This window comes from Mytilus galloprovincialis, chromosome 11 (assembly GCF_965363235.1).
Source record: "Mytilus galloprovincialis chromosome 11, xbMytGall1.hap1.1, whole genome shotgun sequence".
NCBI lineage: Eukaryota > Metazoa > Mollusca > Bivalvia > Mytilida > Mytilidae > Mytilus > Mytilus galloprovincialis.
In genome coordinates, this window is record NC_134848.1 from 51,175,574 (window position 1) to 51,190,493 (window position 14,920).

The 14,920-nt window shown below is 32.3% G+C and overlaps 1 protein-coding gene across 1 annotated transcript; it reads left to right on the plus strand.

Moving 5' to 3' along the window:
- LOC143052346 (uncharacterized) lies at positions 1-12,865 on the plus strand. Its single transcript, XM_076225351.1, has 12 exons — positions 1-1,074; positions 1,776-1,896; positions 4,914-4,997; positions 6,166-6,297; positions 6,540-6,671; positions 7,613-8,381; positions 9,300-9,377; positions 9,857-10,151; positions 10,509-10,610; positions 11,324-11,413; positions 11,963-12,050; positions 12,637-12,865. Exons 1-12 carry the CDS (start codon positions 952-954, stop codon positions 12,720-12,722), a joined length of 2,100 nt encoding a protein of 699 aa, XP_076081466.1. The 5' UTR covers positions 1-951; the 3' UTR covers positions 12,723-12,865.
- The last annotated feature ends 2,055 nt before the right edge of the window (positions 12,866-14,920 follow it).

A 14,920-nucleotide genomic window follows, 5' to 3' on the forward strand; every position in this document is an offset into this window, starting at 1 on the left:
TCCTCAAAAATACCAGATTAACCTTTCTCTTATCTGATTTATTAGGTTAATAAGATCCACCAATTTTCCCTGATCTTAATGTTAAAGCATACCCAAAGAAAAGTCATATATATGATCGATCTGCATTTGATATGTTAAATTCTTTTAAAAAGGAGTGAAAGATATAATCACAACAATAAATGTAATAAAAGAAAAACGATATGATTACAAAAGGCAATTCTCTGCAAGAGACCAAATTACACAGACATTTACCGCTATATGTCACCATACGGCCTTCAACAAGACACAAACGAGAAAACTAACGGCGTAATGTATGAACAAAATAAGGATAGAAAAAAATAATATGTTAATAAACTCACATAAATAATAAAACAGCAACAAACGACAACATTACCACTGAATTCCAGGCTCATGAATAGGGACAGGCACATTTAGAATGTGTCCGAACCAGGTATATAAGCGAACGCCTTAAACCCCCCTTTTTCTGTCCAGTATATATTCGGTTTAAAAAAAACGCCAATAACTACCCAAATGTATCTTGAAGTCTTTGATCATGAATATTTAAAACGTTTTCATTGTAAAAATATGTGTGAACCTCTATATTTTAATATATTTTTTTTTAATTTTTTTTTTTTAAAATATGAATATTTCAAATTGACTTACCTCTGACACTGGGTTGCAGTTCTCTCTTATATTCGTCTTGACACCATTCAAAGTTTGAACAGATAACAACACGTTTAAACACAGAGCCGATAAAAAAATACAGTAGTCCATTATGTTCTAGTTGAAAAGTAAGAAACACATGGTTTAAAAATATACATGTAAAAAATGCGCACGTGTCTAGCAGGCGTGGCTTCGCAATGCGATTAAATATAACCAGTGGTGAGACATTGTAGCAGTCCACTAATTTTTTTTCTAAATCGAGATCAAACGTTTATATATTACGCAATAATGTCGGGTTCAGAGAAATGGAAAATCGTAATCGAAAACGGAAGACTTTGTGTAGAGGAAAATGGTAGATATTTTGAGGACATCGACAATGTTGGAACAACAAGAGACTTTGGAATTATCAAGGTGACTATCTAAACATTTTAGTAATTTACAGTTTTATTTGGTCAAATGTGGATAAGAAAAGCCATCGGGAAAAACTACAAACTCAACAAACTTGTATTCAAAGCAAATAAAAATATCCAAATCAAATAATACATAAAAGTAAAGAGATACTTTTAAGAAAAGTAGATAACTTTCTATTAAAAGTTGCATTTAACTTACGTCACTGACAAAATTAGTGAACTACTTGTATACTATTGTTTCTTAGAACATTGGTTTGGAGTTGTAAACATAGGAAACTCTAAAACTATAAACTTTTCTTCTTCTGTATTGAATGACATCTTCAAATGTTAGGGCAAGTACATTTAGATTTTGAATTCCTTGACATCATGTCAGTGTTTCAAACAAAATCATTGATTGATCATGTACATCTCTCTATACAAATATCTCCACTCTTGTTTTCAAAATGAAGTATACTTTTATAAATGTTAATCCATCAATAAGCTGCATATTCTTATTACATTTACCCTTGTGAAGTACCAACTGTTCATTTTAATGTGGAACGGTCATACAAATCACATTTATTTTATTCTTAGACTAGACTTAACACAATATCGATCAATACATGTATATTAGTTTTCGTCAATACAGAAATACGAATGTTGGCTTCATGTTCAATGCTTGTCAACGTTCACAAAACACATGATGTTTTCTTATAATTTAAGGTTACATATGAATCTGGAAAAGCGAAAATGTATAGTTTGAAAAACTTATGCGAAGGTCTTGGTTTTGGGCCAGCTGTCAAGACTCGTTCAGGTTTTATGAAAATATGGGACTCATTGAAAGGTGAGAAATGTATTTAAAATTTGTGTGTTGTTCTTGTATCATGAGTATATAGTATATGTATGGATATTGGCTTCTCTTGCATTCGTCACAACTCGGCCGAATCCGTACCTCCATCTAAAGATAGAAGGAGAGTAGCGGCGACTCCGAGGATTGCCAACTGCTACTCTTGATTTTGACCTTTTGTCAGATATTCGGAATCCTCTACTTTTCTCCATGTAGTACCAATGAAAAAAAAAACTACCAACCCTTACTTTTTAATTCATATTGTTATGCCCCACCTACGATAGTAGAGGGGCAATATGTTTTCTGGTCTGTGCGTCCGTTCGTCCGTCTGTCTGTTCGTTCGTCCGTTTGTCTGTTCGTTCGTCCGTCTGTCTGTCCGTTCGTTCGTCCTTCTATTCGTCCGTCTGTCCCGCTTCAGGTTTCAGTTTTTGGTTAAGGTAGTTTTTGATGAAGTTGAAGTCCAATCAACTTGAAACTTAGAACACATGTTCCTTATGATATGATCTTTTTAATTTTTAAACCAAATTAAACTTTTGACCCCAATTTTACGGTCCATTGACAGGGGCGTAGCTAGAAAGAAACGATGTGGAAGCAAGTACCGCCGAGCGGAGCGAGGCGAATAAATTTTGGGACCCTATTATGCAGAATTTTTTTTTTCTGTTTTCGGTCATAGGACGGTCAAAAGAGGAGCTATATGTAGATAAAAATTTATGAATGTAAAACTATTAATGAATCTTATGAATATAGTAATACATAAACAACACATATTTGAGATACAGAATTTACTCAAAATTGGCCAAAATCTGCTCTTCGGGTCTGGGCAGAAACAAACTTCTCTATTGTCAACATTCACACTGAAATCCCGATGAATATGCAGTAATGCTATGTAAATGTCGTTGTTCATTGTTGATCGTACATTTGTTTTACATACGTAGTACCGTGACTGATAGATCTTAGGGCCATCGTGGCATGGTAGCACTCGCGAGATGTTATAAACCAGCGTACTTGTTCGGCATCGAGCGAACTCCAAATTGAATTCGTCAAAATTACATGCCAGAGGTCAGTTTCGTATGTCTCAGACAATATTGAGATTTGTTCGTTTGTGATATTTCCTACAACACGATGAAGCAGATACAGCGCAAAGAAGCGATTTTTTGATAACTTGACGCGACTCCACTCTCCAGTTCCCTTATCATATGGTCTATGAACGCAAAAAATAATTAGACTTTCCAATACTGTTTTGGCGTGGTTGCAGCACGGTTGCAGGGTGATTGGCTCCGGTAGTCTGCCAACCACATCGACTCGGCATATTTTCAACGATATCGAAGGGATCTGATAATTCTAATGTCGATTGGTACATCTCATTCCAAACTGCAAACTGATGAACTGTACACTGTAAAATGTCCCCCAAAACTACATATCTTAGACTGAGTATTACAAATTCAAATCTTGTAAAAGATACAAGTTACCTTCCGATATTGTCATAATCTCAACAACAAAAAAATATTTTGAAACCAAATTTCGTTATTTAATGATATTTCATCAATTAAAAAAATGACAACATAGGTGTTTCCTTTAACATTCAATAATTTTTATTATAAAAAAAAATTATTTTGCCATTTCTTTTTTGCATGCCGAATCAATGTGCACGCAACTGCGGAGCTACGATCTTTTTTCTGCATGAACAGCTTCATCAACACTTGTATCTAGGTTGTCAAACTAATATCCAGGATAGACGGAAAAGACACCAACACTAACAGTCTCCAAACGTTAAACAAATATCATAATCATGATAATACATGCATCACGCTGTCTGATTCTGATTGACCAACTCATCTCTCTCTTCTGTTTTTTTTTTTTTTTTTTTTTTTTTTGTGTGAAAACGACGTGGATGCACGTGCTGTCGTGCCTCCGGGTAGCTACGCCCCTGATTGAACATAAAAAATGAAGGTGCATGTTTCAGGTTAAAGTTTTTGGTCAAGGTAGTTTTTGATGAAGTTGAAGTCCAATCAACTTGAAACTTAGTACACATGTTCCTTATCATATCATCTTTCTAATTTTAATGCCTAATTATATTTTTTATTCAATTTCATGGTCCATTGAACATGGAAAATGATAGTGCCGAGTGGGGCATCCGTGTACTTTGGACACATTCTTGTAATTACATATAGTTAAACTAGTCATTCATTAAAATCTAATACAATTCTTGTTATTTTTTCAAAGTGTTTGAAAGAAAAAAGGTACCAAAATTTTAAATGTGTGAGCATTCTAAGAGAGAATCATTTCCCGCCAAATTTTCAATTGATTATATTTTAAAAAAACAAAGTCGCGGACCTATTATTTTTTCCTGCTTTTTAGCCTCTGTTCAGTTATTTATATAATATCAATATATACCAGTTGATTAAAAAGCTAGTTATTATCAAAAAGAGAAGCTAACATCCTTAATCGAACGAAGGCTTAAGTTTTTGTCGTATATATTTTAAACATTGACTTTGTTGCGATGCCAAGAGGATGAAATTGTTTTTAGAAAATGACTACCATGAACAAACATTGATAATAGCTTATTTCCATGACTAGTAATCCTCGCTCAATACTCCACTGGACCTGATACGGCACCCAATAGTACTTGTGGTTAAAAATTTGATTTTATTCAACAAATTAATTAATGAACTGCTGGTACGTGACCAAATGGTCAATGTTAATCATCCGTATAATTGCTCTATGGAATGTTTGCAAAGCTTCAACGGAGGCACTTTCTTGGCTAGATAATATCAATGAACTTGTATTGGTATATTCGTTAAGTGTTTGTATGTGTTTTATTTCGTGATAGGAGGGGTAAAGAAAAAGGCAAAAGGGGTGGGTTATTGGTTGTCTTTGCCTACTGCAATGTACTAGTAGTGTGCGTGTGAGTGCTTTTCTATGTTTACTTGTCCAATTCGAATTGTCTTTTTTTTACTGAAGAATATAACTGTAGCAAACAAGTTTTAACTACAATATGTACATAACTTTTACAGCAAACGTAGATAATTATCAGCTACAGACATCTTCAACAGATAACATCGATCAGTCGAAGAACCAAGTTAATATGAATATTTCAGGTAGATGTGATTCTTTTAATACATATTTGATATTTACACACGCTTTCGTGAAAACAAGTTACTAAAAATATAAACTAATCCGTAAATATGAGAAAAAAAACAGATTGAAAAACTCTTACCATAACCAATAATATTAATTCATATTTTATGAATAAAAGAAGTTATAGTATACTAGTATGCGAGATGACAAATAACGATTCTATAGAGGTCCTATTATCGCCGTATTACATTTGCGAATATTTTGTTTTTAAATTGCATCTTCACTTTTCCGCACAGACCCCTTTTGGATCAGCCACTGAAATACAATGTTTAAAAATGGGGGGGGGGCAATATAAATGGAATGTAATAAAAATGCAGTTATGGAATTATGAGCTGTGTAAAACTTGCAATTGAAATGCTGTATCCGTAAAATATTCAATAATAATGGACAGGCCGTCTATACGGACAAAAGGTCTTTTGCCCCCCCCCCCCCTATTTTTTCCATTGTCATTGTTTCTTTAAAAAATTGAACACGCACCGGCGTGACACGGAGAAAATAATGGCAATTTAGACAGCTAAAACTGTTCTTATGACATGACCTTGGAATAAAAAAAATCATGTGTCACGTTGGCGCACGGAACACCAGCAAAATGAATGATAATTACAATATTTGAATTATGAAAGGAAGTTTACCAACTTACCTCACCCAGTTGCTAATATTAGTGGTTTTGAAGTTCACCCAAACAAACATTCAAATCTCAGGGACTATTCTAACATAAGACGTAGCTTTCCGAAACAGAATTTAAGAAATGAGAAAATAGGGGGGCCAAAAACAGGCCTTATCGTACCAGAATTGCCAGTTTTCCTGCCACATCGACTTCTTGCAACAGAGATTGGTTTTGTTTCTGTTATAATTAAAGAGTTTTTATTTCTATTCACTGAATCATAATATGGGTCATGTGGTCAATTTTATTCGTTTAACTTAGTTCTAAAGCATAAAACATGGCGCGAACGTTACGATTTTGTTCGAGTATCCGTACAAAAAATGATACAAGAAATTGGAAGATTTTTTTTTTACAAAACATACATTAAAATTAACATTATAATAATTGTGTTTGCAAAGTTCCATTCTATTGTTGTGACAAATACGAAAAATCTAATTCAAGATATTGCCTTTTTCTGTGAATAGATGTAACGGGAGGGGAGGATTTAACCAGGACTGACGACAACGTAAACACATTGGATAATGTGCAAAGAAAATCCTCGACGCGTATGTCACCAGTCCACACGAAATTATTGTCACCAATGGACAGTTCTGAAGGTATTTTTTTAATCCTCCTTCTTGCAAACAATTGATCTGCTGCGTCGTAATAATAGTCATGTGTAATTAAAATAGGTATGCAAGTAATATAAAATATATTCCACTTAATACATATATGATTTTACAATAAAACTGGAAGAGACCAAGATCAAGTAAAACATGTTAATGAAAATTATTTACTATTTGAATAAAAACCATAATTACGATGCGAAAATGCTATGTATATTTTATTTTTGCAACAGATGCATCGACAGTTGAAGATATTCTAGAACGTATCATGAGTTCTTGCACTGAAGCGCATATGAATAAAGAAGACGTTTCCGATAGCACACCAGTTACAGTGGAGCAGTCAATTTTGGACGATTATTTAATAGGTATGATATACCATCTTCATTCTCTTAATAGGTGCTACTCATGGTATGAAGTATAGTGTCTTTTAATCTTACTTTTTATAGCTGACCAAATGTTGTATTGGCTTTGCTCATTGTTGAAGGCCGTATTATGGTGACCTATAGTTGTTAATTTGTGTCATTTGGTCTCTTGTGAGGGGTTGTCTCATTGGTTATCATATCACATCTTCTTTTTTTTTTATACTTGTCTGTTTTTTTGACATCGCGTAATATATTTTTTCTCTAGTTGCTGTTTTTGTTTAATAACCATTTAAAAAAAATAATAGTGAATGTGTTGAATTTATGTTAAATGTCCAGTGGAAAATATTATATTATATGTGTCTATCCAACAAGCCCAGCCAAGACGTTAGGCTTTATTCATTATGTAACACTCCGGAAGAAGAGTCATCATACAAGGACACATTGGAGACTGTTATTTTCTCAGCGGAGAAGCCGCAGGTATTAATTTTTAAGTCGACGATGACGATTACGATGACGGTGACGTCCAGTGGCAAATATGATGGGCATATAATGGCGATTGAGTGTTAATGTTTTATTAATACACTCATATATTGTACTAGATAGCATGCTAAATTGTGTTTTAACCCAGTACTTCTCAGTTCTTTTCTTTTACTACGAAATGTTACATGTTTGGCGAAAAAGTAAAAATGGGTAAGTCTTAGTTTTGAACAAACTTGGGGATCGAACACACGATTACAAGGATCGCTTCCAGAAGCAAGACCACCGAGGAGGTCTTTTCTTATTGCGTATACGGGTACTGGAAATTGTAACCATATCAAAGTTCAGAAATATTACTTTTATTTCAAATGTTCAAACACTTTCTCATTAACTGAACAACATATCTTTTTGTATATTTTGAATTGCTGATTTTCCATTCTAAAATGATAGCATTTGTTTACTTTTAGGAGACACATTAAAGGTACATATTCAGAACTTAGTTACACCTGCCGATGATCGCTGTTTTCGAAATCTGGACACGAAACATGCTCACTGTCTAAAACAATTTTATGAAAATCAGCAAATGTGTCATACAATTCTCATTGGCAACATTGTCAGCGATGTTACTACTAATATAGATAATTTGTCAAAGCTTCTTCAAGAACCTGGCAAAGTAGCAGTTGAAACTTTAGGTGGTAATCATACAAGACATGCGCTACAATGTTTATTCGCAAGCCAAACCAAACCTATTAGCATGGTAACATGTCGGTTATACAACAAATTACCAGACGAGTTGGCGCTACAATTAGGATATGAACACAATGCATCTAATACAATAGGAAAACCGACAAGTTTTGTTGATTTAGTAAAGGTGTTTCGAAAAGAAGCAACAAAAATAGTAGGAGATACAGATATTAGCTGCATGCAAAATAGTGAAGTAAAGCAATGGAAAGATATTTTATGTACCATTCTAGGGATGGACAGAAAGGCGGAAGAATTTCATAACAAGTACAAAATTGTTTTAAAAATTGCAAAATCAAAGGATTCAGTATGGAGAAAATTTTTAGAATTCTGTTCCGCTTTCGAAATGAATGAAATTAGAAATACTCCAAGAGGATCTTTAAAGGTTACACAGTTGAGAGATTTTTCAATGCTTTCTAGTGATAACCAAATACATATTTTGGAAGAAACATTACAGACAAAAGACTGGAGAGTATTTAAGAGAGAAGTAGAAAGGTAAATAAATGCAAATCATGACGTGTGTACTGTAAAACAAATTCACTGCATTATATGATTTTCTTAAATGTTGATTTTATATTTGTAAATGAACGATACTTCCTTACTATTAATTGTTCATTTCTTGGTTTGTAAATTATGCTTCAAAAGGCATTCAGCAAACATTTACGTTATATCGGGAATGTTATTAAAAAAAAAAGAACCGTGACTTTCGTAATTTAATTCACAGTTTAAGGAAAAATTGGAGCATTTCATCGACCTCAGTAAGGAAATTCATTTGTAATATTATGATATTAAAAATAAATTATGAAAAAAGGAATGTACACACCAGTTTTCAAAGATTTATCACCTATAAAATTCTTCACGAAAACAAAACACAAAAAAATACCTAATAAACGCTTAGACAAGAATAAAGGAAATGTGCAGGCAATGTTATGAGAGACAGCAACCAAACGACACACATAAACTAAAACTATCTAGAGACAACACATAGCCTTACAAATATAGGCAGTCGCCATGCAATTTGTCAAGCTCTTAATTTTCCATTATATACATTTTGTGAATAAGTTACACAAAGACTACCAAAGATCTTTCGTTTTATCGAAATCACAAACAAAAAATGTATTTATGAAATGTCAATCGCAAATTCATCTCGTCAACCTTTTCGATAGGTCGTGTATTTGGTGGTTGATGTAGACTGCAGCCTTGTAATTTTGTAAACTTATGTTTTTTTTTGGTTTTTTCTTAATGTATAAAAAGTGCAATTTCATAGATCGCATCGATATTTTTGGTAATAAGCCCACCTTTCATTTAAAAAAAAACCCGGTATATTGAAATATTACAGAAAAAAGCTCGCACTGTACTTATATCAGTATTGAAGTTACTAACTTTGATGATATCACTGGATTTATTTTGTAGTGTTAGTTCAGATCGAAAGAAAACAACTGGGAAAACAAAAGCAGATCCGTCAGATGTTGACAGAAAGATTAATGAAAGGTATTTTAGCACTTTAAACGAACATACAGAATAAGTTTCATGCCTCCATTTATGACAATTTTTTTCTGAATTTTATCATTTCACGGGATTTCCAAATGTCATTGATTTATATGATTGCGTACTTTAATGTTTGAACATCATTTGGTGCATTTCCGAACGCGCATATAAATCATAAATCCCTACTGCATGGCTGGCGGCACAAAACTGCCATTTTGATTTGTTTTAGTTTACGATTTTATTCCAAAACTACCGTTTTGTTAATTACTGTTAAGAGATATTTTTTTTAAAATTTTAATGTTTTAATTTGTTGATGAAATTTTTTAATATTAAATACTAGACTCGCAAATTTCTGTTGCAAGCTGGTTTAACTGTAATAAGGGAATAGTTCACTTCTTCTTCATGGCAAGCATTTACAATGTGTCTTTGCCGATTTGAATTTACCCATTAAATAATTGAGTAATTTTATTATATTTATCTAGTGAGTGTAAAATAAAACAACTGACTACCGAAAGAGAAAAATTGTCAACTACTTCATCAACATTAAAATCAAAGTTGACAGAAGAACAAAAGAAAACAAAGGACTTCGAGACATTGTTGAATCAAGAAAGGAAAAAATGCAGCGCACTTGAAATTAAATTACAGCAATTGAGGAGATCAGAGACTGAACTCAAAGTTGTCTTGGATAAGCAGATTGATAAAAATGAAAAATCTAGTAATCTGCTACAAGTTGAAAAAACAAAATACCAAACCCTGGAAGAAATGTACAATAAATTGGTAAGTTGAATATTCTGTTTTATAGGGCTGTAATAGCCCTTTAGACAAAACGCTTATTATTTTGTTGATGATATGTGGAATAATATTCTGAAACAGACTTACGATAGTTATAAGATCACATTAATGATGCATAAAGATTTGTTCAATTGACCATACAGTCTGCTGATCTTTATCTTGCATTACATAATTAATCAAACATATTTATCAGCTTAGAATAAATACGAGAGACAACAAAGAAAAATGGTTTATACAATAAACATCTTGCATGTTATGTACCTGTTTTAAACATAATAATAAAATAGTGCTTATTTAAATGTTCTCAATACGCAAACTCTGAAAACAATGATGTTTTTACAGGAAGAAGCAAAAGCTTGTTTAGAAAAGAAAGTTCAGGAATTTGAAGAATCTATTAGATGTCAACATACTGAAAAACACACAAGCCAAGTAAACTACTCTATTGTAAGTTTTATAACCTACGTATATATTTACCTAACAATAAAAAAAAATGTCCTATAATTCTTTGTTAATTGTTTTTCATTTGTCTTTTTGGGGACTTGTATATAGCTGACTATGTGGTATGAGTTTTGCTAACGATGGTAGGCCGTGCGGTGACCTATAGCTGTTAATTTCTGTGTCATTTGGTATCATTGGCAATCATATCACCCATTCTTTTTTACAATAAGACATTTTTTGTTTGTTCAACAAATGATATTAACTTTGTTGATCTGAGTGTACGTAATTAACTTAAAATCGGGAAGATTTGTTGAGTTTCGTACACGTGTAGTTCTGCTTTCGTTGCAAGTTACAAAATAATTTTGACTCCTGTATTCATAATTTCTCTTTTTTTGTATTTGGTCAGATTCTATTATTCATATGCATTTCCTTTACAAATGATTGATTTTCATTGGATAATTTTAGTTTTTCCTTTTTATTCTAGTTTATTGTAAATTTTAGTTCCAACGTGTGTATCGTCAAGTTTGTTGACTATTATGTATATCAGTCTAGTATGTCAAGTGTACGTTAAGTTTTTCAATATAGATTTGTATATTAAGTTTGTTTGCTGTTTATGACTACATATTACTGTAACTGTCTGTGACGTGCCATTGTCATTAGAACACTTTTCATAAAGTCTCTTAAAAAGATATACATAACATATTTTTATATATTTACAGGTATCTGATAGAGTCTCGACTCCAAAACAAAAACTGAAAAATGACTGCAGTGACACTTTAAACAAGAAGAAAAGAAGGATGAGTTCAAAGGTAAATAAAAGAATAAATAAAAAAGGTGTACAAACAATTATAACAAAATCTCCGATTACAGAATAATTCTGGCTGTGACAGTATTGGCGTAAATAGACAGTGGGTAAATTTGAACATTCTGGACATTTCTGTCTCTCCAAGAATGTTTTCTATCCAGAGCAATTTTGAAAAAAAAGTTCTCAAAACTTGTGCTTTACTCCAAATCTTTTTGAGCCATGTGGGCCATATTAGTTGGCAGGTGGAATCATTAAATTTTTTAAAACAAAATATTCCAATGATGAGTATTGTCGAATTTAGATAAATCTGGCAATATAATTTCAGAGGGGAAGATTTGCTAAAAGGTTTACAGATTACGACAATACATGTAGTACGCTTTTTTAACCTACTTTTAGGACGAGTTTAACTGCTAGATAGGTGGAGCCCAGTCGGCCATGTCTTTAAACCTTGTCAATCTTTCTGGTCTAGACACGAAGAAATACACGGTGTGGTATAAACTCTATCATATGTTTTGTGCAGTTGTAAGATGCTTATTTTTCATTTATGTTATAGGAATTTGAAGTTGGTACGTCTGTTGAAGCATTTTGGTATCCAGACAAGTGTTGGTACACTGCAAAAATACTAATGAAGACAGGAAAAGGTAAGTACTGTTTTATTAAAACAAAATTTGGAGGACAAGTGTTATCAGATATTATATCAGACTGTACAAAATAATTCTGTCGTATAAAGAAATTAAAGTGGAAATGTTTGTACTCAATCAACACATGTACAAAATGTATGTAAGTTGAAAAATAATCATATTATTAAAATTCTCCAAATCATGGTAGCAATCCTGATGAAGCAATTCAACAAAAAAAGACTTGGCGTTTATTTTTACAGAACAGTACTTGTACTAAACTATCGTTTCGGTATATATTTATTTCAATAAATTGTTTTACTTATGAACTTTGTTTTAAATCTGTTTGCAAACTGAACGCCATGCCATGTATCAAATTTACTATAATATGGATTTTTCCAAAGTACTACTTTTAGGCGTTGCATCGTCCTGAACATGTTTGTACTATTTTCCGATGGACGTACTTTTTAAGGCTTGTCACCACTACTTGATTGAAGTCAGTTACTCTTTACTAGTATCATTATAGTTTCAACATTCAAGCAAAATTAGACCACAATTTATTATTCATTAATACTCAGATCTTTTAAAAATAAATTGATTTTTTTTACAGGCTATGAAGTAAAGTACGATCTTGATAAATTTGTCAAAGATCTCCCTTTGAAATATGTAAGAGCAGAAAAGATATCTACAGAATAGACAGATTTGCTGAAACAAAGGAGAATGTCCATCATTGGAGGATAACTATGATGCTAGCCAAAGAGGAGAAATATTTGACGAACATGTGTTTTTTTATAATTATTATTGTTGTCCCTATAGAAATAATATAAAAAAAAATGTTGTAGATATTGCGTAGTTGTTAATAATTGTCATAGAAATAATCATATAGCTACTCTGCGTAAGGAAGTACAGCAGTCACTGTGACAAATTTGTGGATTTCTTTATCATTTACTTTAACACCAGAAATTTGCGAAAAAAAAGAAAGCAATAGAATATACCAATAATAAACGTTTAACTTTTGATTCATTAAGCTTATTAATTGCATTTTAAGTTGGGTAGTGATGTTTAATGGATAAATGATAGTTAATATCATTGACTTTAAGTTTTCTACCATTTTAGGTGAAGCGAATTAGTATCTACAACGTATATTTCAATATTAAAGACAGATACACCCGGTTCACAAAATCGTTAGAAAAATAAATCTAATTTCAAATAAAGTGTTCCAAAGTAATATGCAATTTCACTGTAATCAATTAATATAGATCTAAAAACAGAAACATTTATATGAAATTCATCTTTCAATAAATACTTCGACTTGTATGGTACACGTTTTTCTTTACCAGAAATATGCATCATTTCGGGGCTTTTTATTGTTGAAGGTTCGGTAAGGATTTTGCTCTTTTTAAAAGGCCGTATGTCACAGAAAACCTATAGCTTTTTTATGTCATTTGGTCCCTTGCGGAGAGTATTCTCACTCGCAATCATACCACATCTTCTTATTGAATATTTGAAAACAAAATGTTACCGGTTGATTATGTATATATACTGTATGTACCTTTTTAGTCTATGAACAATTGTGATTAGAGTAACATTTTCACGTTGTTCTTGGTCTAAGAACCAAAAAGCAATATACGCATTATATTTTACATTCAATTTTGTTCTTGGTCTAAGAACCAAAAAGTGTTATACGCATTATATTTTACATTCAATTTTGTTCTTGGTCTAAGAACCAGAAAAATAAGATTGATACTATTTTATTTGATATCATTCATTTAGTTGGTCTTTAGACCAAAATCTGTTGGACAATAGCGCTATCATCTGCATGAATGTAACATTTTATTGTTTAAATTAATTAAATATAAACAACTTAGCACTGACGCCTAATGTCTAAAGTGTTTCTGTTTTTGGTCTCAAGACCAGACTTCTTCAAGCATAAACAGTTTTACGCAAGTAAATACAAATAACAGTTCGTTGTGTTGTTTTGAAATGATGGGTTCATGCATGGATTCAGCCATACCAGATTTATTCAAATTGAGAACTAACCCGATATTTTTTATATTCTGGTCCAATGACCAAAATATGTATACATCGATCTAAAATTATTCCAATTCTGTAAGACAAAACTGTTATAATTTATCAAAAAATAATTGGGGGAAATTTCAATGTCACTGCTAGTGATATATCAATGGTATGGGTGTTATAATTTTCAAAATTATTCAAACTTTGCAATGAAGTCAGTTATATATGTCGATCTGCATTGGTATTTTAACTAGTACATGCAAGTATAATGGTTGACATGTATCAAAGAGGAAAAGAATGCATTTTCCCTTTTAGAAATGGATTCAGTTATATACAGCAGAAGATCCTATATAAATCTTTAACTATGTAGCATATATTTTAGTACTCAAGGTATCAGATCAGGAACAGTTGAAGGAATGGTACTTTTAAATATCACAATTTTAGTTACAAACTGACCTTAAAGTGAAAGAACGATTCGGCACACATAATAAAAGTTATCTCAAGAATAGATACATTTGTATATATAAACATATTTTGTTTGCATTTATTAAACTTTGTCAATGTATATATTTAGGTCATAAATAGCTCACCAGAGCCAAAGGATGAAGCGCGCTTTTGTCATCTTTTGCGTCCGTCGTCCGTCTGTTATCTTTTCATATTTTGATCTTTTTCTCAAGACCCACTGGGCCAAATAAGTCTCCACGGAGCCTTTTTTACTTATATTGTATTATTTTTCTGTCATTTTAACAGCATGCAGTCGCAGCGGTTTGTTGGTTATGGTGCCGCATATCACGGAGGTTACTCTGAATCTCACGCTGGATCTCACACTGGCACATGGGCCACGGAGGACTCAAGACCACCTGCACTTTGTGTACATC

Excerpts from the sequence above, each read along its gene's own strand:
- LOC143052346 (XM_076225351.1), top strand. The coding sequence starts at position 952 with ATGTCGGGTTCAGAGAAATGGAAAATCGTAATCGAAAACGGAAGACTT. Across the intron at positions 1,897-4,913 it reads AATATGGGACTCATTGAAAG|CAAACGTAGATAATTATCAG; the intron begins GTGAGAAATGTA and ends TAACTTTTACAG. Across the intron at positions 10,611-11,323 it reads GCCAAGTAAACTACTCTATT|GTATCTGATAGAGTCTCGAC; the intron begins GTAAGTTTTATA and ends ATATATTTACAG.